General features: G+C 37.3%; 5 protein-coding genes across 6 annotated transcripts; 4 read left to right on the top strand and 1 right to left on the bottom strand.

Moving 5' to 3' along the window:
• Window positions 1-174: 174 nt before the first annotated feature.
• Window positions 175-5,328, bottom strand: LOC120003698 (protein TPX2-like). Of its 2 annotated transcripts, none has more exons than XM_038852731.1 (19): window positions 4,976-5,328; window positions 4,072-4,157; window positions 3,842-3,985; window positions 3,473-3,744; window positions 3,288-3,387; window positions 3,079-3,195; window positions 2,871-2,984; window positions 2,592-2,768; window positions 2,437-2,499; window positions 2,271-2,351; window positions 2,013-2,168; window positions 1,802-1,933; window positions 1,643-1,723; window positions 1,392-1,511; window positions 1,144-1,310; window positions 933-1,041; window positions 779-838; window positions 597-691; window positions 175-497 (listed from the first exon to the last, which is right to left on the bottom strand). In XM_038852731.1, the coding sequence occupies exons 1-19, from the start codon at window positions 5,136-5,138 to the stop codon at window positions 377-379; spliced, it is 2,358 nt and encodes a 785-aa protein (XP_038708659.1). In that variant the 5' UTR covers window positions 5,139-5,328; the 3' UTR covers window positions 175-376. The 2 variants fall into 2 exon arrangements, with proteins under 2 accessions (XP_038708659.1, XP_038708660.1); XM_038852732.1 differs by having other exon boundaries at window positions 177-497; window positions 3,476-3,744; window positions 4,976-5,326.
• Window positions 5,239-6,555, top strand: LOC120003624 (non-specific lipid-transfer protein 13-like). The gene is made up of 4 exons (XM_038852642.1): window positions 5,239-5,347; window positions 5,432-5,496; window positions 6,158-6,453; window positions 6,546-6,555. The coding sequence occupies exons 1-4, from the start codon at window positions 5,239-5,241 to the stop codon at window positions 6,553-6,555; spliced, it is 480 nt and encodes a 159-aa protein (XP_038708570.1).
• A 2,096-nt stretch (window positions 6,556-8,651) lies between these two features.
• On the top strand, window positions 8,652-11,759 carry LOC120003344 (probable protein phosphatase 2C 58). The gene is made up of 5 exons (XM_038852297.1): window positions 8,652-8,852; window positions 9,999-10,247; window positions 10,392-10,668; window positions 10,998-11,152; window positions 11,354-11,759. Exons 1-5 carry the CDS (start codon window positions 8,820-8,822, stop codon window positions 11,489-11,491), a joined length of 852 nt encoding a protein of 283 aa, XP_038708225.1. The 5' UTR covers window positions 8,652-8,819; the 3' UTR covers window positions 11,492-11,759.
• A 4,373-nt stretch (window positions 11,760-16,132) lies between these two features.
• LOC120004586 (probable aminotransferase TAT2) lies at window positions 16,133-18,546 on the top strand. The gene is made up of 7 exons (XM_038853954.1): window positions 16,133-16,463; window positions 16,618-16,957; window positions 17,133-17,351; window positions 17,554-17,613; window positions 17,825-17,980; window positions 18,074-18,167; window positions 18,305-18,546. Exons 1-7 carry the CDS (start codon window positions 16,189-16,191, stop codon window positions 18,445-18,447), a joined length of 1,287 nt encoding a protein of 428 aa, XP_038709882.1. The 5' UTR covers window positions 16,133-16,188; the 3' UTR covers window positions 18,448-18,546.
• Window positions 18,547-18,911: 365 nt separating this feature from the next.
• On the top strand, window positions 18,912-21,616 carry LOC120004282 (reticulon-like protein B17). The gene is made up of 8 exons (XM_038853584.1): window positions 18,912-19,588; window positions 19,693-19,846; window positions 19,938-20,012; window positions 20,098-20,239; window positions 20,319-20,388; window positions 20,475-20,540; window positions 20,635-20,757; window positions 21,241-21,616. Exons 1-8 carry the CDS (start codon window positions 19,072-19,074, stop codon window positions 21,372-21,374), a joined length of 1,281 nt encoding a protein of 426 aa, XP_038709512.1. The 5' UTR covers window positions 18,912-19,071; the 3' UTR covers window positions 21,375-21,616.
• The last annotated feature ends 192 nt before the right edge of the window (window positions 21,617-21,808 follow it).

The raw sequence follows: 21,808 nt of genomic DNA, 5'->3' as shown, positions 1-21,808 counted from the left end.
AAAACCAAGGAATATGATCTTATTGTCGTCAAATCTATTATCATTTGCTCGCATAGCATCGTTGTTTTGAGCCTATGGTAGTTAAGACCAGAAAGGGTTGTGGTTGCGTGAAAGGGAGTGAATCTTTGCTTATAAATGTGAATAGGACCTAGGATTTTTAGTGTCGACACTCTATATACCAAAAAAACCGAAGATTGTGATCTTGTTGCAGTGAAATTCATGGTCACTTTAACCAAGACCTCTACATGATGTGTTGGGCACTGTCACATTTGCTGAAACTATATTAAAATGGAGTACATAATATTTCTACAGGGACGTTCAACAGTTCAAGAGAGTTCTTGAACTGAACAACTTCAGCCACCCCAACTGTCGATCATCACCTCATATTAGAAGCAGCACTAGAAACTGCAGCGACAGTGCTGATTACTCTTCGCTTTTCTTTCCTTTTCGTGACGCGCAATTTTGGTGACTTGGGCTTTGTTGGTTCTTTGCAAGCCCTACAAATCAAGCAAACAACAAAATCAACAACAATTATGCAGGAAGTGAGAGTATCTGCAGGTGGAAAACTGGACCAAAATAGTTTGTATTGTTCTTACTTCTGTGGACAGAATGGATTATCAAAACTAGGCATAGGCCTTGCATGTGGAACCATTGTCCTTCTCAACTGTTTCAATGCCTTCTCTTCCTCAATCTGCACAAATTGTGGGGGTTAGTGAGTGAGCCATTTTGATCTCTGAATCTCTCTTCAGATGAACTTAGAAAAATGACATATTCATACCATCTTTGCAGCTTCACTCTCTTCTCTGTATCTCTTATATATCATCTCTTTCTCCTTGACCTAAGTGCAAATTAACATTTGTTAATGCTCAGTAAAGACCACACTGCAACCGAAAATTGGAGAAAGAGAAAAATGTGAGACGAAGTTTTATAACCTTATGATCGAATTCTGCTCTATCCTCAGCCCTGTGGTCTACATGGAGATTAACTTCGTGTACTTGCGTAAGAGGTTTGCGCACTTTTTCAGGCAAAGGGATGGGGTCCCTAGGATCAACCACAAACAGCAGCACATATGTGAGAAATCAGCCAAACAAATAGAAACAAGACAGAAAATAACCATAGAAGCTATGGAAGAGTGATTCTTACTCTTTGAGGACAGGCTGTGCCTTAAATATCCTCAATTTGGCCTCTTCTTCCTCCTTCCTCCTCCTTTCTTCTGCTTCCCTTTGCATTTCCTCCTCATGCCTAACCAGACTCTCCAGCTGGAAAGGCTCTGGTTTTGTGCATTGCTTGGGCTCAGGTTTCGGTGGAATCTGCACTTTAACATATTATTGTCTGTTCTGTAATGTTAAAGAGATGGCAAGTTACCCACATATAAGCTTATAAATTCATACCACAGGATAGTCAGTGGTATAGGGATAAGGGTAAGCCCTGGGAATCCTTGCTCTTTCATCTTCCAACTGCTTCTGCATAATTTCTGTCACCAATTTCCTCTCTTTCTGAATGCCTCTTTCCTGAAATTATGGAGCAGAAAAAGTAAGGAAACACACACCTTAAACAAAAGTAATAATAAAATAGCTAAGAATGTGTATTCGTGTAGAAGTTGCCAAATAATATCATACATATTGTGTACATTTCTGAATACCTCTGTGTGAAGGTGGAATGGATTGGGTGTTGTATTTCTAGGCAATGGTTTGTCATTGCAAGGTTCAGAATTCAACGATAGCTGCAACGGGAAACAAAGTCAAGGAGATGCTGTTTTTAAAATTCCAAATTGATTATATAAGGGAAATAATTAGATTACCTTATCAAACAAATCATTTACTGCAGCTGCCGGTGGAATCCTCTCATTCGTAGCAAAATGAAATTCTTGAGGTATTGTTACGTGTTTTTTCTCATTGCAGAAAATTCCCATCTCCCCTTTGCTTTCAAATATCTGAAAATGTGAACTCTCAATGAAACTAAGTTCAACAAATATGCACCTCATAGTCCCATTAGGAGGATAGGAGTCTTACCTTCTTATTCAAAGGTCTTGCCTTAAACTTTGGAACCTTTTCAAGTTCCTCTTGCTCAAGTTCAAAAGAACTTTTCACCTTGGGAGGACGGGCCCTCAGTGACGTTTGAAGAACTGGACTTTTAGGATCCTTTTGATGAGGTTTCCACTGATTAGTCTGTCCAAAGGGTTATGAGTAGATATCAGGAGTAAACCAAAGCAGTTCCCTCTTCAAGATAAAATAAAGAGTACTTAAATATCAGGATGTGGTGTTCCAAACCTGATGAGACAGTCTTGATGAGGCTACTGAAGCTGTTTCTTCCTTGTCTTTCGCCTTTGACATTCTCATGAAGTGGAATTCCTGAACCAATCAAAGCAATATTAGTCGTCAGAGTGATATTGCTCTCTATCTAACCAGAATCCACCCATTTAGAGTAAGGCTTTACTTGAAACTGTGTTGGCTGTGGTGTACTTCTTGGTAATACAGGTAATGTTGGCGCTTCTAGAATCTGCTAAAACAATAAAATTAATCAATCAATTAAGGTACAGGAGAATCATTAATGGTAAAAAACAACAAAGAGAGAGCAGGAAAGAGAGTAACCTTCTTGTTTAATGGTCGAGCTTTAAACTTGGGGATTTTAGCCATCATCTCTTCTTCCAACTCTGCAGTGCTTTTTACCTTTACAAGACGGATACGCTGAGCAGTTTCAAGTTCAGGTTCTTTAGGTCTTGTCAAAGAGAGAGTAGGCTTGCTCTGGATAACAGAACCGGTATCATCCTGTAATGAAAGACATTTAAGAAAACCAAACGAGGTACGCAAAGAAAATAAAATACACCACGATTCCTAAAAGTGGGGCAAAACCTGGTGTGCATTGATTACATGTGAAAGAAAGCGATTAGTGTATGGCAATGACAAGTCTCTAGTACTTGATTGAAACTTCTGCATCATCTCTGCCATGGAAACAAATGGTGCAGCTGGTTCCCGAACATAAACCTTCACATGAAAAATCCGGGTTCAGTAATGACTAGTTTGCACAAGCCAGTAAAAAAATTTAAAATCAAGTGAGAAGATTCTGTAAAAGACGAACCTTTCTGTCCTCTTTGTTCATTTTATTACCAACTGCATAGCATAAGCCTAAACTGCTACTTGTAAGACCCAATTTTGATTTGTGGGGCAGATTCTGGGGTGGTTTAACAGTAAGGATCTGGAGTAAACAATAAAGTCAGGTATAGCTGTTTGATGAATTACCAAAAGAAAAGGACATATGAAACAGTATTAACGGTAATAACCGATTACCTGTCTAGATCTACCTCCTTCCAGCTTCTGCCGCTTAATAGCCTGGTTATCTTGAGCCAACAAACTGGGAGTCCCCGTAGTTTTCTTCCCATTTGTGTCCCTGCAGTTGAATAAGATCAAGATATTCAGTCAATGCAATGAATACAAGTCAACCTCAACATAGAAGATTGAAACAAAAATTTAACCACCTCGTCACACTGGATGTCTTGGCACTCTTAACTTTAGACTGCAACTGAGTTTTCGCCTTCAATGCAGATGGATTCTGAACCAAACTAGCTATCTTTCTAGCCGTTTGGTGCTTCTTGGAATCAGTGGCTTGAAGTTCTCCCTTTCGAGAAGTCACTGTTGGTCTAGGGGTGCATGCTTCAGTTCCCACTTGACCTCCCGAATTTATCTTTTCATTAGCTGCCTCCCCTTTACATTCTCCTACACATGCAACCTCCTTAACGGCAGAAATCTGAAAGTTCCTTTCAAACATGAGATGAAAGCTGTCCAAGACCAAATACCCAAAAACAAGAAGGTGTTCTAGATGAAAACATTGAGAAACTAGCTACCTCAACATCAAGGTTTTTCTCGTTTTCTTCCTTTGGCTCCTTCCGGATCACCTCTTCTCCCTTACTTTCAGTGGTTTTGTCATTGGATTGAAGCTTAATCTCTGAGGGATACTCAGTTGCTGCTGCATCCGATGATTCTGAGACCTGTAGCAATTCCAGCATAATTAAATATCGAAGACTGCTGCAATGAAGTATGAATTAGAAACAAGAACTGAAGAAAGTACAACCACCTTCTGCATTTGGTCTGCTTCGCTAAAGTCGCACAATGTATCAACCTTAACTGATCTTCTAGTTGTCTTGATTCTAGACATAAAAGCTGCATAAATTGAAGAGTCTCAATAAATCAAATACATATCAATGTAAATAGAACAAAAGAAGATCCAAGGAGCCAGCATAGGAGTTACTGTTTGGTTAAAATGAAGCAGAAGAGTAAATTTGATCATTTTGAAAAAGGTGGAGAAAATAAGAGAAGAGAATTCTCAACCCAATATAATTTTTATTCAGAAGCAAATTAAACATATGATTTCTCTGGATTTCATCTTTCTTGTGTTCCCCCCCTTTATTTAGGCAGCAACTATGCACGAGCTCTCTTTTATTAATTTGCACTGCTATTGCATAAAAAATGAATTATAACATCATTTGCCCTTCATAATACCTTATGCTCCCATTAGATACTCTATGGTCACTATGAACAAGAGGAGAACTTCCATGCTTCATTAACTGAGAAAATCCCTCTTGTAGCCAAGAATTAAGAAAAAGGAAAATCAAACCAATGACACAATCAGATTCTTTCTTTCCCCTCAATTTCCTACTAGTCATAGAATTCCCAACAGATTACTCGTATAAAAACCCTAACCCTAACCCTAACAACCTAAATTAAAAAAAAAAGGAGTCCAAAGGAACCGAAATTCAGCCAATCGAAACGGAAAAGAGCGCAACAAAAAACCTAAAATTTTCAGAAAACAATCAAGAACAAAAGGATAAGCGAAATCTCAAAGAATTTTTGGAGGCACACAAGGTAATCAAGAACGAGTGACAGAAGAGAACGAACAATTATGAATTATATGTAACAGATGTCAATGATATGCGATTAAAATAGGAAAATCAAAGAAGAAAAGAGAAGAAAGAACATACGTGAAGGCGCGTAGCTGAGGGCGTTGTCGAACCAGAGCTCTGCTTTGCGAGTATCCTCGTTCGTCTCTCCTTTAACGAAGTCAAAGAACCGAGGCGCCGAGAACTCATAGGTCTCATCGATCATGATTCCACCGTCTGTCAACGATTCCTCGGTGACCGCCATCGAGAATTCACTTCACGACCAGAATCGGATATATAATCTCTCTGGAATCTAGGATCGGAAACCTTTTTATTGGTAAAGGAGAGAGAATGATATCAGGAGAATGTCTCAATGTCTTCGGGAGAGGCTAGTCGGTGGAGCGGAGGAGTTTAACGTTAGGGATCTTAAACGGTCGAATATTTTGAATTTGGGGAAGAGACCAACAACAGCCAGTTAAAGACATTCGGGATGGGTTGAATATGATATGTATCTCTAACGGCTATTTTTTTCTCCATTATATTTACGCCTCTGTCCAGAAGGATTCCAGAGGGATGTATTAAACGCTGCCGTTTTGCTACTAGGTAGTAAATTGGAAATCCAAGTATAATGAAGGGCATTTGATCAGTGTAGTTTATGTAATCAGTAATCTGATAATCACATGGTGTTAGCTTAATGATAAATTTTTCTATGGTTAAATTGCATGGACTCAGACTCGGAAGGTTCTGAGTTCGATTCCCATTATAAACAATATCTTTGTGAACATGCGTTGAGTTTTTGCCTAACTTACCTTATCGTCAGGTGAAAAAAATTTATTGACGCAAGTTTAACGACATGAGTGCACATATCACATGTCCAAAGGACAAAACTAGTATTGTGACCACGCGTTGTGCTTTAACCCATGCATGAAATTTCTGTCCGCATGGACTTGACGGCACGAGTTTAGACTCATATTAAATATTCAAATGGCAAACTTATTTGGTCTCGCTTATCGAAAAATGAGCAATCTGATCGTAACCGTAACACAAAAGCGAAGTGAACACTATCAGCAACTCATTTCCAAACATATTTCAGACAAGTATCAACAATATATGGAACATGATAATTGCATGACTTAACTAGTTAACTGTTAAAAACTTCTTTGTTGAGAGACCAGAGTTTTATATACAAGACACCCCCTTAGAAACCGCTAATTCTCACTGATAACAACCAGAAAAATGTCTAGCTATATCAGATATATACTACTCTTTCTCTTAATTTCCCAGATCGCTGTGACTCAGTCTAGAGTCTCTCTTTGTGAAGGTGTTGCGGACTATTTCACTTACTGTCTGAACTATTTGGTGGGATTCTACTATAAACCAACAACAAAATGTTGCAAGCATATTAAGAAACTGAACACACTGGCAAAGCACAGATTTGGGCCAAGAAACATATGCTGGTGCATTGAGTACATGATGAAAGGAGCGGGGCCTCCGCTGCTTTCGTCGCGTATCGATGAACTTCCGGCGAAATGTCACACACATCTCAGTTTCCCCATCTCAGAAAGCATGGATTGCAACAAGTAAAAAGACTCACCTCTCTGTATATCCATCTATTTTCCTAGCTAATTCAATCATGTCATTTAGTTTACTCATTGTTCTTGTGTTTCTGCAGGGTTAAATGAAAGGTTGAAGTTGGGGATGCAAATTGTTATGTTTCAACAAATTAATTATGTTATGAGAAGTACTAAAGTGTTAATTACTCATTATAATAAAATTATGTGTTAATTACAAATAATCACACAAACTTGATCTTTTGGTGTTATCGTACGTATTCATTATCAAACTAACGTTTTTCATTTGTAATTTAGGAACTTCAATTTTACGAAGTAGTTATGTTAATTTCCAAATTTCCATCTATTGATCAGTGGAGTAAACACCTAAACCCTTTTACCGCATCCTTAGATGTTCCCCACACGGGATTAGCTATCAATATCATCACTTGGTAAACAAATTCTTTATGGGTCATAGGCCCATGGGCTTGAGTTAATTTTATGCAGTACTAGTCCATTGTCTCATAGACATTAATTACATCCATTAATCTTCATCTTCTAACAGGGATTGTTCAAGTCCCCTCTTAAACTTCATGCTGCCACAACTTGACATATTACTAGGAACTATTTCATCATAATTCAAGACCAATGATATCTTCATGTCATCAAACCTATATATATACACACACACATACACATATATATATTACTCACTTCAATCTTCTTCTTCTACCCCAAAATGACTCATCATCTCCTTGTCTATCTAACACTTCCTCTCGTAATCCTAGCACAGGCCACAAATGGTCTAGATCATGTCAAATACTGTACAAGTGTTTTCCAAACCTTCCTTCCATGCTTGCACTATGTAGGGGACATATCTGCCATGCCAACACAGTCTTGTTGCAGAGGTGTTAGAAAGCTCAACATGAAAGCAAAGAAATCAAGAAATGGTCCAAAGAAAATATGTCAATGCATTGAAGACATGACTTATGTTATGGATCTCCGTTTGCTTGCCACTCGCATCACCGATCTTCCTCACTTGTGCAATCTTCACTTGAGCTTCCCAATCTCTATCAGCATGGACTGTTCCAAGTAATTAGTTAACTAATTAAATACCCTTTATTTTTCTCTAATAATGCTAATTTATTACTTAATTACTCTCTAAATTGTTGTTATTGTCCTTTTGCAGGGTTGTGTGATATATATATGAGAATGATGACCAAAAGCAAAAGGGTACTTGTATATATATGTAAGGAGAATAAAGCAATTGATGCAAGTGATATACTGTGGAAGTGACAATAATAATTAAGCATAAATTATTGTGGTTAAATCATTGTGAAGGAGTTTTTGCGATAAATTATTCAAAGTATCCTAAATATTCTCTTTTTTTGTCATCAATCTAATCGTTATTCACGATCATCAATTTTATCATCAATTCAATCATCGTTCACGTTTTTTTTTTTTCTTTTTATGGTTCTCCAAATAGTTCACTTGTGTTCGTGAGTAGTCAAATTTACTTCTTTTAAGATGACGATTGTACCATTATATCAGAAATTCACATTTGGGATACTTTACATTATAATTGATTGATATAATTTGTAAATTAAATAGGATAAATAATTGGTTAAAAATATTCGGATAAGCCATCAGAATTGTTCATCACTTGAGAGCTAACTAATTTAATTGGGCTTACCTAATATTGACATATATTTGATGTCTGCGCCTACCAATTACAAAATAGTACACATCCTTATTTTTATACGAGGAACCACGATCCTTTGACCCTTGTAAACTTCGGATATTTGGATTACTCCACTCTCCCCAAGTACTTGATAAGTGGCAGGATGTTGATGTAGATAATTGAAGTTGGATTCCAATTGAAAAGCTTCATCTCCATCTAATCTAACCATCCCTGGTGTTTACACGTCCAATTATTGGGTCGTGAGCAAAGCATAGTATAATTTTTTTTTTTGGAATATAAGAGAATGATGATGGAGAAATTTGAGACCTCTATACGATACCATACACATGAGTGCCATCTGAACTATCCGTGATTCTCAAAACATAGTATAATTGATTATGTGGACTCAGTAATTGACAGCGTACCTGATAGATATATGTCGGAGTCAAAATCCCAAATGCATATTTTTTAATTTGCACAATAAAATCAATAATATCGTCGACAAGAACGCGTGCCTTGAATTGAAAGGGGTGCCGAAACTTTTAAAGTCTCACCGGCAGGTCACATTTTAATTAGTCAAAGCACCCAACCTATATTTTGTAAAACCAGGTCTTCCCCTTCTCGTAAGTCTTAACAAAGAAGCTCTCTCTCTCCCTCCCTCCTTCCCTGATTTAATCAGAAACAGTTCTTCTCTGTTGGGTATTACAGATTAGCTATGATAGGCAGGGAAATTCTGCACAAGATGAAGGTTGGTTTCTTAATATTATATGATTGTTTCCTTTAAACTTCATGTGGCATTGAAGAAGCCACTCTTTCTTTCTTGTTTTTGTTTGACATTCCCTATGGTTGACTTCCTCCAATTTCACCCTTTTTAAGAAGATTCATGAAAGTTTTGAAATTTATCTAGTAGAAATAGCAGGATTCGTGATGTTTTGTGAAAAGGGTTCAAGATTTTTGCAACCTAGTAGTTTCTGGACCTAAGATCATTGGCTAATCAATCTGTTCCCAAAAAATTGAATTAGAAGCAGAGTATAATTGATTGAATGCGGGCTTGCTTGATTTGAATCATGTGCATCTTCATTCCAAGGAAGTGGGTTGTGAACTTGTGATATAAAAATTCCCAAATTTTCAAATATCTCACTAGATTTGAATTTGATTTAAGCATAAATAGAATTTTACTGCTAAAAGTCCATTATCCAGCATTTAGTTTTCCTGAATGAAAGATAGATAATATGAAATTTGGTGTGAGGTCCCCGGCCGTATCAATAGACATGGAAAACTAGCCAACTGCTTGATCATTGTAGCTGAACCCTTGCCTGTTTGTGAGGAGAACTTGCTACGATAAAATGTCCCACAACAGAAAATTTAGGGATAACAAAGTGTTTTATAATTAAGATCCTACACCTCTCAATTGTAGAGCCCTTTCGCTCGCCTTCCCCGTTTGGGTCACCGGGCCTTTTGGGTTTAGAGACTAACATGAGAATATTATAAAACTGATATGATTACTAGAATTACATCTTGAATCTAATTTCTGTGTTTGCACTTTGCATAGTGAAAAATGTCATATTACACATCTCTAATCTAACATGTCTGTAATCTCAGATTTGGCGAGATTTTTTATTTAAGCTCCTGTTATGCTAAAACTTATATGTTGAAACCTCTTTCGGAGATTGAGCCTTTATATGGCATTAATCAGTAAATAAATTGTTGGTTTTCTATGCCTGGCCTTAATCTGCATTACAAAATATTTATTTGACTCAGCGTGCATCGACTTATTTAGGGATAAAGCTTCTGCATCTTTCATTGTGAGTGGAGTTTATCTCCAGTGGTTTGCTTCTGGAAGTCGTATGCAAATGAATAAATAATTATGCTACATGGTTGCATTTCTTTTTAGGAAAAGGCTGGGTTTGGTTCATGTGTACCAGATACAGGAAAAGGCAAAAGCAAAGTCTCAAAGAAGATCACAAGTGGTTATCACATGGTGAAGGGAAAGTCAAGGCATGCGATGGAAGATTATGTAGTTTCTGAATTCAGAATTATGAGCGACAACGAATTGGGATTGTTTGCAATATTTGATGGTCATTTGGGCCATGATGTCGCAAACTACTTGCAGGGTCATTTGTTTGACAATATCTTAGAGGAGGTATGTCTAGGATATGGTTTATTTGCAGCCCATTCTTCGACCTCTGCTTCATGCAGTCACTGAAGCCATTGCTTATTTTCTCGGTTTAAATATTTTATTCCTTCTGATTCTTGAAACATTTCTTTTTTACTTTGCTGCAAGCAGCCTGATTTCTGGACGGACACGGAGAGTGCAATAAGGAGAGCCTATCATAAAACAGATGCTGAAATCTTGGATAAAGCAATCTCCTTGGGAAAAGGAGGGTCGACTGCAGTTACAGCCATACTAATCAATGGCCAAAAGTTGGTAATAGCAAATGTTGGAGATTCTCGGGCTGTTATATGCAAGGATGGTGAGGCTGTACAACTTTCAGTCGACCATGAGCCAAGAAAAGAGAAAAGGATGATCGAAAAACGTGGTGGTTTCGTGTCAAACCTTCCAGGTAGTCAACTTATTGTTTGTTTCCTCTTCGATAAACCGTGAAATCAAACTAGCTGCTTAAAATTGTTGTTTGGATTGTCTGTCAGGCTGTAATATTTGTTTTGCTTTCTGCAAGTATGTATTGCTAGCTATTGCCTCGAAACTTTTCGGTTAATCTCCATTCAGTATCCTTGTTTATAGACATGGTTATACTATTTGACTTGTCATTGGTCGGCCTGGTTTTCATGTCTAAGAAAGTGTTTTAAGTACAAGTACGAGCTCTCAAAGATTCAAATATATTATTAATGACACGGGCTTAAGAGTAAAATCTGTAAATTCTTAATTCTTCAGGCGACGTACCTCGTGTTGATGGACAGCTAGCTGTAGCTAGGGCATTTGGCAATAAGAGCTTGAAGATACACTTAAGTTCAGAACCAGATGTAGCAGTGGTCACCGTTGATGATTCTGCACAGTTCCTTATTTTGGCAAGCGATGGAATTTGGAAGGTGAGTAGCTCATTTCTTATGCAGATTACTACTCTATGTTGTTTCTATTATCATGACAAAGACGAGAGCATTGAGAGGCCGTACTGCAATTCCAGAGTAATCTGGAGCAACTAAATTTTGCAGCTATTCATTTGATTTCTTCCTGTCTTTGGTTTCCATTTTTCTTTGGTGACGATTGAGACTTAACGGATATCTGAACAGGTAATGTCCAACCAAGAAGCTGCCGATTCAGTCAAGCAGATAAAGGATGCTCGGTCAGCAGCAAAGCATTTGATAGACGATGCGCTTTCTAAGAAAAGTAAGGACGACATATCCTGCATAGTTGTTAAGTTCCAATGATAATCACCAGCCGTGGCGATCAATGCGTGTACGTATATATAGATTCACTTCCTTCATTGTTGTTAAGTTGTAATGATAATCACCAGCCGATAAATGCGTGTACCATATATCTAGATTTATTTCTTTTCTTTTCATAGTTGTTAAGTTCCAATGATAATATATAGATTTGCTTCTTTTGTGGTAGTGAATATACATTAAACGTATACCTGTACTATATGCACAATCAAATCCATATTCGGAATCCAACGTATAAAGTTCTTTCTAACAAGATTTATTGTCGATGAGTTTTATCGGTTGGATTCATTGTTTTTTTTAAAATGGAATTTCAAAAACTAGGGGTGTCCACAACCGATCCGCAACCGAGAAACCGATCCGTAACCGTGGTTATTCGAATATCGGATATGGTTTTTCAGTTATGGTTTCGGATATGGTTATGATTTTAGTAAATATTTGGATATTTTTACGGTTATGGTTTTTTCGGTTATGGTTATGGTTATAACCGAAAAAACCGAATAATATTAATATATATTATATAAATATATATTAAATTAGAATATATATATATATATAGTTTTTCTCCCATGTGGACCAAGTTTGTGGACCAAATTTACGACCATTAGATCTGCTGAACGGTTGCAGATGAAAGCCAAGTTTTAACCCGAAACCCATAACGGGTAACCCAACTTTAACGCGTCATCTTCCCAAATCAATCGAGAAATCGAAAAACCCATTCCTTCTTCTTCGATTGTTAGTCCCCCACATCGACACAGTCCGATCTCGTTAACGCAGCTGGATTTAGCGATGGCGATGACCAATGTGAGCTAGCGAGGTCTTGGAGCGATATTGTCGGGTAAGATGATTGTAGTTTGTCTGATTAGATTAGTTCGATTCTTGTTCCAAATGCTGGTGGAGTAGTTTGTTTAATTTCTTTTTTTTCGATTATGGTTTGTGAATTTTGGACATGACTTTCGTGCTTTCATGCACAACGAAACAAATTAAAAGTGAAAGCCTCTCAAACTTTGGTCATGCACAACGAAAAAAAAGAAATTAAACATTGGTCATCGCCATCGCTAAATCCAGCTGCGTTAACGAGATTGGACTGTGTCGATGTGGGGGACTAACAATCGAAGAAGAAGGAATGGGTTTTTCGATTTCTCGATTGATTTGGGAAGATGACGAGTTAAAGTTGGGTTACCCGTTATGGGTTTCGGGTTAAAACTTGGCTTTCATCTGTAACCGTTCAGCAGATCTAATGGTTGTAAATTTGGTCCACAAACTTGGTCCACATGAGAGAAAAATTTTATATATATATATATATATATATATATATAAGTTACATATTGGAATATGAGATGAGACTATGGGAGGCAAAGTAGTATTTGTAAAACTCTGATTATATCTTCATAACAAATTATAAATTTAGATACCAATTAACCTAATCATTACACAAATTATAAATTAAGATTGATTAGTTGAAACTCATGGTGGCCTTATCATTTTAAAATTCATATAAATTAAGATTGATTATTGCTAAAGTGAAAGTGGGGAGACATTTTCATGGCTATTTTCTCACTCTATTTGAGATTTATTCGTACTTTTTCATTTCTTCAAAAACCGAAAACCGATCCGATTCGAACCGAAAAATATGGTTATTTCGGTTATGGTTATCCGAAGATAATGGTTCGGTTATGGATTCTAAAATAGCATAACCGAATCACTTCGGACATTTCGGTTATGGTTAAAAACCGAACCGAAAACCGAATGGACACCCCTATCAAAAACAATGGATTTAGAATTAGAACAATGAATTCTAGACCGTGTTTTAAAAAACAATGAAATTTATATTAAAACAATAAATTTTTGAACAATGAATTTTGGCATAAAAAAGTGGAATAAAGTTATTTCATTTGTTAAATCAATAGAATAAACCCATTGGGCTTTCATGAGTTACCAAACTGATGGGTTACATGTCATTTTCGCAATGTTTAGGGTTCAGTTCTATAGCTATGATCTATCCGAACTTGAAAAATGGTGTCACATGAATAAATGACACCTAAAACGAGCCACCCTTTCATTGAAAAATGATATATTAATATCACTTTCAAAAATGTTGAGTATCTAGATTTACTCCAAAAAAATTATCTCTTATAATACCATTTTTATTTTTTTATTTTTAAAAATATTTTAAGTTTTATAATGCCACATTTACCATTTTTCAAATAGATTTCCATATGATCTCTCACGCACCTCTTTATTGCATCTCTCTCACAAAATTGGATCTCTCTTTTCGATGATCATTTTCGTCCTAATATGATTGGGCATTGTGCGCCTTTATCAGGGGAGTTCAACGGTGGTGATAAGGTTGCGAATTTTCATCGAAATCGACTGAATCTGAAGCTTTTTCCTCGCGGTGGCAGTACTTTTTCAAACCATAGACATTAATTAATATTAATGTAGCTTCGATATCTCCCCTTTAATTTTGTGACAGTTGTGTAATTGGGTGCATGAAAATAACATGTTTTATTGTGTTTTTGGATTGTGTAAACTAGGGATTCAATTTAATGTGCTTGATTAGAAATTGTTAATGCCCAATGCATGATTTCCTTAATTGATTGAGTTTCCATTGCATAGCAATTGGTTGTGTGTATTGATGATGGGATTTTGTGGAATTTATGGAGTATGCAAGGGAGAGTTATGGTCAATTGGTCTTTGAGTATGAAACTAGGGTACTAGCAAAGCTAAGTCCCAAGGGAGAACATTAATCCATAAGAGTAGGTGTATATTCCTTTGCGTTCATCGTAAACCAGGAGACCCAATGACCTCCATATAGGAATCGAAGTCTTCATGCTCAATTTCCTTTGCATATGCATAGTTAATAGTATCACACAATGCATTGTGTATGACTATGCGTGTTTGCAATTTTACCTTGAGCATGAGAAATTGAACATCCACCAGGAAGGATTAGAGGCTAGCGCTTTTAATTAATTGTTTTCTCAAATTAGTTCTTAGTTTGGACACATGTTCACATGCTTGCCGAGTCATTCGGCCTCATTTTATTTTTCTTACATTTTATTTGTTATTCTTTGCGTTTTGTTTGCATTCATCCACCAAAAATTACATTTTGCTTCCTTATGGATTCGACTCTTAACTCCCGGAATTTATTACTTACCGACGACCCTACACTTGGAGTAAGTACACACGCACATTTTAGTATCAGTCACGAACCATCTCCTAAATAGGTTGAATCTGAGACTTTTTTCACGAAGTGTTCCGGTTGTAGGTTAAACTGAATTTATAATATATATCAATTGGGTGTTCTGGTTGTAGGTTAAACTGAATTTAGAACTACTGGAAGACATTGATGATGATATGGACTTCTGTTTAAACTAGCTCAAGAGGAATCAGTCATTGTTCAACCAGGTAGGAGTTCTATACAATCGCATTACACTAATAAATAGAGGTTGCTCTTCATTGTTTTCTTTTTCTCGCGACTATTTAAAGATTAGTTGCTAATGCGAAAATGATAAAGATTCCAATAGTTGATATCTTATTTATCCCAACTACTATTCAAGTGAATTCGTGGACTCCACATGTCCCATATGATGCACATGAAATCTTGTGCGTACAACTCAGCAGTTGAAATAACTGGGATGCCAGTTACAAAAGGTGAAACCTATCGGTTACGATTTATTTTCCCACTTTTTCTACACGAATTTAACCGACTGCTTGGTTCTTTAAAAAATGGATAAATTCTTTTTAAAAATAACTGACCGATCGTTCAATTATATTGATAATTTTTGTACAATCCCACCAACTACTAAAATCCCTATTATCACTATAACAAGACACTCTTAACATCTCTTGCATTGGCTACGAATAAGTATCGCTATTGAGCCTTCAGCACTGGAAGATGGCCTTGACCCTTGAGAGAATAAAGGCTTTGTACTTGAGGCATGCCAAGAAGCAAGAAATGAACTCTATCCAACTTAATCAAGAACAATCATCAAGGGATTGTTGATTGATTGTGGTTAGATTTACTAGTCATTTTAAGTAAGTATGTAATAAGATCCTCCCTTGTCATGCTATTGCTTTTCAATTAAAAGTTGAAGCAGTGCACAAACGAGCTGTTGGTTGAACGATAAAGACTTTACATATAAAGCATAACCTACTTATTAGGGTGTGAATTCGAATCCTACCCCTCCCATCCCTTCCATCAAAAACCAATAAATTATAGATATATATTTCATTAAGAGATTAGATGTAAAACTTTATTTCCATTATCATTTTCTCCAAATTTGATTATTCAATTTTAGATTTTTTTCCCCATGAATTGTACATATATATACAAACGTCATCAAAGCTTCAATTTTCAATTTATTTTAACAATATTGTCTAAAAAATTAAAGAAATTTATGTATTAAAACTCGTTTTGAATACATAAATATAAAATCTCATGTTTCTATATTTTCCTTGAATTTCTAATAATGTCGCCAATTGTATTACAAAATTTACGCTCAATTGCTCTAATTCGTATGTATAGATTGCGTCATTTCAGTCGTCTTGGCCTTCAACAGACTTGATTGGGCAGATTCTTCGCCAAATGATTCTCAATTATATGCAATCCCTCTTCTCAGTCCTAGCATTGCTATAAAAGCTACTCAAACCTTGCTCCGCCAGAGAGAGAGGGAGAGGGAGAGATGGAAAACGGAGTGAAGAAATTGAATTTTCAGGCGACTCAAACCCAAGACATGAGCGATGCTTCAGCCATCACTGTCCGAGGAGTACTCAACAATGTAATGGGGAATCTCAACAAAGACGATCACAGGGAGGTTATACCCCTCGGCAATGGTGACCCTTCCTTGTTTCCTTGCTTCCGCACCACTATCGCCGCCGAAGATGCCGTCATTGAGACTCTCAGATCGGCTGAATATAATTGCTATGCGCCCACGGTTGGTCTTCTTCCTGCTAGAAGGTACCGCCACTCTAAATTTCGTTTTTTAATTTAAGATGAAGGGTGTGCTGTTTGTTTGTTAACTTGTGTGTATCCCTTCTGGTTTCTTGTCCTGCAATCTGCAAATGCACAACTTTATCTAACAGCATTTGATTCTGAACTCTGCAAATTGCAGGGCTATTGCAGATTATCTCAATAGTGACCTCCCATACAAGTTATCGCCGGACGATGTGTATGTCACCATTGGAGGTACACAAGCTATTGAAATTGCCATAACAGTCCTTTCCAGCCCAGGTGCCAACATTTTACTTCCAAAACCAGGCTTCCCGTATTATGAAGCTCGAGCGGCCGTTAGCCATCTTGAAGCTCGCCATTTCAATCTTCTTCCTGAAAGTGGTTGGGAGGTTGATCTTGAAGCTGTTGAGGCTCTTGCCGATGAGAACACAGTTGCCATGGTTATCATTAACCCTGGAAATCCTTGTGGTAATGTGTACAGTTATGAACACTTGAAGAAAGTACGTTGAACTCATTTTCTTTCTTTCATCTTAGTTGTATACAATTCTATGTTGAGAAAGATTCAGAAAATCTTGTATTATGCAAGATTGATTGCTTTGTTAGAGCTTTTGGTTTTAGTACATGCTTACAGCTCTATTTTCTGCTTATGAGCTTGCATGCCATGCAAATTTTTAGATTGCGGAGACAGCCAGAAGACTTGGTGTTCTGGTCATTGCCGACGAAGTGTATAGCCATCTTGCATTTGGCAGTAACCCATTTGTGCCAATGGGAACATTTGGATCAATATCGCCTGTCCTTACACTCGGCTCTATATCGAAAAGATGGATTGTTCCGGGTTGGCGGCTGGGTTGGCTTGTCACTAGTGATCCCAATGGCATCCTTCAGAAATCTGGGGTTAGTTTTGTATGATCTCTCTTAATCTATGGATTTGAGTGAGCCTTTTTCGTTCCATAATTGACCAGCAACTTATACCATAATGGTTCAAAAGTCGAAACATACATTCTTTTTAAACATAATTCAGAGCATCTATGATTGCATGCATCATGATCTTGAAATATTAGCTTGCTATTCTAATGGTTCTGTTTGTTCTTGGCAGATAGTTGAGTCCATCAAGGGGGCTCTCAACGTCACTGCAGATCCTGTCACCTTCATTCAGGTTCGTGATTTGAGACAAATTTCTTTATGAATATATAAGGAGATATTGTGAGATACGGGACAGTAAACCTAGAATTCCTGAAATATTCCCATTATACATGATAAACTTTTAGACATATATATATATAGTATGTATATTGTATTGTTCATGCTCACAGCTTCAAATGGAGAGAAAAATCAATGAGCAAATATGAATTCTTCTCTTGTTTTAGAGGGCAGTTCCTCAAATACTTGAGAATACAAAGCCTGATTTCTTTTCAAAGATAATCGGCCTACTTAGAGAGGATGCAGACACATGTTGTGATAAAATTAAGGAGATCCCTTGCATCACTTGCCCGAATAAACCAGAAGGATCGATGTTCGTAATGGTATGCTTGTCGTAACCCATTTTTTTTCCTTTTTCTGTTTATCCTTTTTTTTTAAGGTCAGATACACATGAATGTTTTATATTCTGGTTGTAGGTTAAACTGAATGTAGAACTACTGGAAGACATCGCTGACGATATGGACTTTTGTTTTAAACTGGCTCAAGAAGAATCAGTCATTGTTCTACCAGGTAAGAATTCTATACAATCGCATTACACTAATAACTAGAGGTTGCTTTGCTCTCCGTCGTTTTCGTTTTCTTGCAACTATTTAAAGATTTTTAGTTGCTAATTTAACATGATACTCTTTGACATCGATCTCTTGCAGGGGTCACTATGGGATTGAGAAATTGGCTCCGAATAACTATCGCTGTCGAGGCTTCAGCCCTGGAAGATGGTCTTGAGAGAATGAAGGCCTTCTGCTTGAGGTATGCCAAGAAGCAGCAAGCAATGAACTCTATCCAGACTTGATCAAGGAAAATCAATCAAGGGATTGTTGATTGATTGTGGTTAGATCTACTAGCCATTTTAAGTAATTTATGTAATAAGATCCTCCCATGTCATGCTATTGCTTTTCAAGTGATTTTCTGTTTTCTATAATGACAATCAAACGCGTTTTCTAGATTGGTTTCTGTTTTTTGAAAAATGAAAGCAAAAACGTATGAAAAACAAGCATACCAAACGTTGGTTTTTAAATTATCATGCCATATTTGTTTATAAGCCCATGAACAAGCCCAACGTTCAGCTTTTGGACCCTAGCTCCTGTAATTTGGGCCTGTAAAGGAACCCAACTGAAGAAAGTCAGAATGCCCAACGGGCCTCTCAAGTTCTTACCGTTGGAAAACTGGGCTCCGCCACCCACACCGCCCACAAAATTTCAAAAAGTGGAAGGAAACAAACACCATGATCACCATCTCTCTCCAACGGCTCTTATCACCAAACCTCCACCTTTACTTCAAGAAACCCATCTGCATTCAAGAAACGAAAATCCTCGCAAAGAATAAAAGATCCATTAATATTGTTTCTCTGTACTCAAAACCCTTGAAGAAAAATCTGATCTTTGCAATTAAATCAAATCAATAGTTCAGTTCATAAATGGATTCAACTCCTCCTTCTCTTCGATCCAATCCCCATGCGAACACAAAATCAGCCTCACGCCTTGCTCGAATCGCATTCTCTGTTGAAAGCAAACAACCCTCCAATCTCTCACTAGACCTTATTTCTGCATCTCCAACGAATTCTCCATCTCCATCTGCAGTCTCTCTCAGATCGTACAACGGTCTTCCTCTCCGAGAACTGCTCCTTCTCTCGCCTTCTCCACTTAGGAAGTCAAGAACCCGCCTCGCTGATCGTATTGAGATGGTCGAAGATGGAGTAGAACCCACGAGTGCTACTCGCAGGAGGTGCAAGAACAGGGGAGCTCAAATGGGTTGTGCCTCGCCAAGGAATACTAGAAGGTCAAGGAGAAGATCGGAGGCAGAGATGAAGGAAGAGAGGGATCCAGGGTTGGTGGAGGAGATTGGAAAGGCAAGAAAAAGTAGGAATAGTGGGCGGTCCAAGAAGGAGAACCTCAGTCTGGTTCCTTTGGTTCCTTCTCCAAGTCCATCCCCAAGTATGTATTGATTCAATCACTTGTTTTAGTTGTGCAGCCCTTTAGTTTATTTTGGTTTTTTGTGATTGGCTTTTATTGTATCTATTGCTGATTTGTGGATTCAGAAAATGATGATGGCGATCGTGGAAATTTTGATAGAATTGGGATGGTGGTTGCTGATTTGATTACTTGGAAAGACGTTGCAAAATCAAGTCTTTGGTTTGGTTTTGGGTGTCTTTGTTTCTTGTCTTCTTGTTTTGCACAAGGAGTCAACTTTAGGTGGGCAACTTTTTATCATTCTATCTCTTTATTTGATATTGATTTGGGCGTTTATGAAGATATCTAAGACTTCTTAATATCATGTTTCAAGTATTTTCTCTGCAATCTCTCAACTTGGTCTATTGTTTCTGGGTGCGGCGGTCTTCTCCAATTCATTCTGTCAAAGGTACAATTTTCTGATTTGTTGTATTAGCTTGCAAGAAAATTTATTTCACTTGTTTTGTATGTTCATGAATTTGATAACATGACAGAAATAATGTTGAAACAAAGAGTGAATTTAAGCTGAAAGAGGAGGACATATTGCGACTATGTAGACTGATACTACCCGCTACAAATCTTGCAATTTCGAAGACAAGAAACCTGTTCTCAGGAGAACCATCTATGACCCTCAAAGTAACTCCAAATTTCTCTTATTTTTTGTTCTTTCAATTTCAGTATGAATGCTTTTAGTTTTACATTTTCTTGCTTACAGGTGACTCCATTTCTCCTTTTAGGAGCTGAGTATGGCCACCTTATAACTCTATGGAGGCTTTGTGCACTTGGTATTATCTGTACAATAATTCATTATTTTACCCAAGATTATCCTATTATTGCTGCGATAACAAGTTATTTGCATGACTCTGAACAGGGTTTTTCGTCAGCTTCACTGTCCCAAGACTATACTATTGCTACTGTATCCAGATAAACCAAAAAGGTATACAAATGAAAACCCCAAAATCTACTTGAATGAATGTCGTTGGATTTCATATTGATGTTTTTCTGAAGTAGGGGATTTTTGTGGTATGCAGTTGAGAACATGAAAAGGAGAGTAATCGAAGCATGGCGAGCTTGCTCTCACAAGAAGATTGTGGTTGCCTCAGCAGCCACAGCCTTTTGGAATCTGTCCAATATAAAAACCCGTATATTCACAGGTAATTTAGGATATTGTCTGGCTATTACACTAGATTTAAGCATCTGTCAAATTTTTGAACCTATCCTATGTTGAAAATTTCGGATGTCTGCCCAAACAATTTATCCGAGATCTTGGCATAGGTAGCAATCCATTATTTTTTCAAGTGAAATCCCCGAGTATAGGAAGAATAAGTTGTTCCAGCTCGATAGCAGGAGTTATCAGTAATCATCAAATCTGTTCTTTACACTGACAGCATCCAGGGTTCATCGAACAATATGATCGAAGTTTAAAAATTTGGCCCAAGGACTGGATCTTGAAGTAGTGTAGTCAGCACATAAATCATATTATACAATTCGACTCACTTAATAGTAGGAGTAAAAGGTGTCAAAGATGTTTCCTGTCATTTGGTCTATATTACATTTCATGTGTGAGGAGAGTCTAGTGATCTTTTCATTCCACATCCTTTCTTCAGTCTTTAAATGAGATGTGGATTTCCTTGCAGCATTTATATCGTTGGTCGTACTCCAATACTGCCGGCAGCACTTGGTGGCAAAATCAGAAGAAGAGCAGGCAGAAGAAGGTGAACAAGAGCATCCGCAGCTAGCATTGGTAGCTGCCGAAGGGCAGGAGCCATAGGCACTAGTGGTGGCACAGGCAGGGGCTTCTCAGTAGACATAGTCCTTGATGAATGGACATCAAATGAAAGTAGCTATATTGTCCTCTGTTAGAGGACTAATAGCTTGGTTTAAAATCGTTGACATGTATCAAAATGACTAAATTCATCTCTCACAATAGCTTTATTTGATTGGGAGTAATAATGTACTTGTAACGCCAAGCCATGTGTTTTGACCTAACTTATCCTATGGTAAGGTGAAAAATTTATGTTCGTTGGCCTAACTGACTCGAGTTTAGACTCATATGGATGTTCGATAAATTTGTATGAGGTGGTTGTCAGTTACTAAAAAAAACTAAACGGGATAATCCATGATTTCACATGGTTTATTGGTATGATAGTAATACATATCCCAACAAAATGTATCCCAAAAGGTATCCCAGTCTATGTGGCAAAG

The sequence above is a fragment of the Tripterygium wilfordii genome, chromosome 8 (genome assembly GCF_013401445.1).
Source record: "Tripterygium wilfordii isolate XIE 37 chromosome 8, ASM1340144v1, whole genome shotgun sequence".
NCBI lineage: Eukaryota > Viridiplantae > Streptophyta > Magnoliopsida > Celastrales > Celastraceae > Tripterygium > Tripterygium wilfordii.
Note: the sequence above shows the minus strand (reverse complement) of the source record. Positions and strands in the feature narration are given on the sequence as shown.

Bases quoted from the DNA above. Each gene is read 5' to 3' on its own strand.
- LOC120003344 (XM_038852297.1), top strand. From the start codon at position 8,820: ATGATAGGCAGGGAAATTCTGCACAAGATGAAG. The intron at 10,669-10,997 runs GTAGTCAACTTA...TTAATTCTTCAG, and splicing joins TTTCGTGTCAAACCTTCCAG to GCGACGTACCTCGTGTTGAT. The intron at 11,153-11,353 runs GTGAGTAGCTCA...ATATCTGAACAG, and splicing joins CAAGCGATGGAATTTGGAAG to GTAATGTCCAACCAAGAAGC.
- LOC120004282 (XM_038853584.1), top strand. From the start codon at position 19,072: ATGGATTCAACTCCTCCTTCTCTTCGATCCAATCCCCATGCGAACACA. The intron at 20,240-20,318 runs GTAACTCCAAAT...TCTTGCTTACAG, and splicing joins AACCATCTATGACCCTCAAA to GTGACTCCATTTCTCCTTTT. The intron at 20,541-20,634 runs GTATACAAATGA...TGTGGTATGCAG, and splicing joins TATCCAGATAAACCAAAAAG to TTGAGAACATGAAAAGGAGA.
- LOC120003624 (XM_038852642.1), top strand. From the start codon at position 5,239: ATGTCTCAATGTCTTCGGGAGAGGCTAGTCGGTGGAGCGGAGGAGTTT. The intron at 5,348-5,431 runs GTTAAAGACATT...GCCTCTGTCCAG, and splicing joins GAAGAGACCAACAACAGCCA to AAGGATTCCAGAGGGATGTA. The intron at 5,497-6,157 runs GTATAATGAAGG...TTAATTTCCCAG, and splicing joins GTAGTAAATTGGAAATCCAA to ATCGCTGTGACTCAGTCTAG.
- LOC120003698 (XM_038852731.1), bottom strand. From the start codon at position 5,138: ATGGCGGTCACCGAGGAATCGTTGACAGACGGTGGAATCATGATCGAT. The intron at 2,985-3,078 runs GTTCGTCTTTTA...TTTCATGTGAAG, and splicing joins TGAACAAAGAGGACAGAAAG to GTTTATGTTCGGGAACCAGC. The intron at 692-778 runs GTATGAATATGT...CAATTTGTGCAG, and splicing joins AGAGTGAAGCTGCAAAGATG to ATTGAGGAAGAGAAGGCATT.
- LOC120004586 (XM_038853954.1), top strand. From the start codon at position 16,189: ATGGAAAACGGAGTGAAGAAATTGAATTTTCAGGCGACTCAAACCCAA. The intron at 17,614-17,824 runs GTTCGTGATTTG...CTCTTGTTTTAG, and splicing joins ATCCTGTCACCTTCATTCAG to AGGGCAGTTCCTCAAATACT. The intron at 17,981-18,073 runs GTATGCTTGTCG...TTCTGGTTGTAG, and splicing joins AAGGATCGATGTTCGTAATG to GTTAAACTGAATGTAGAACT.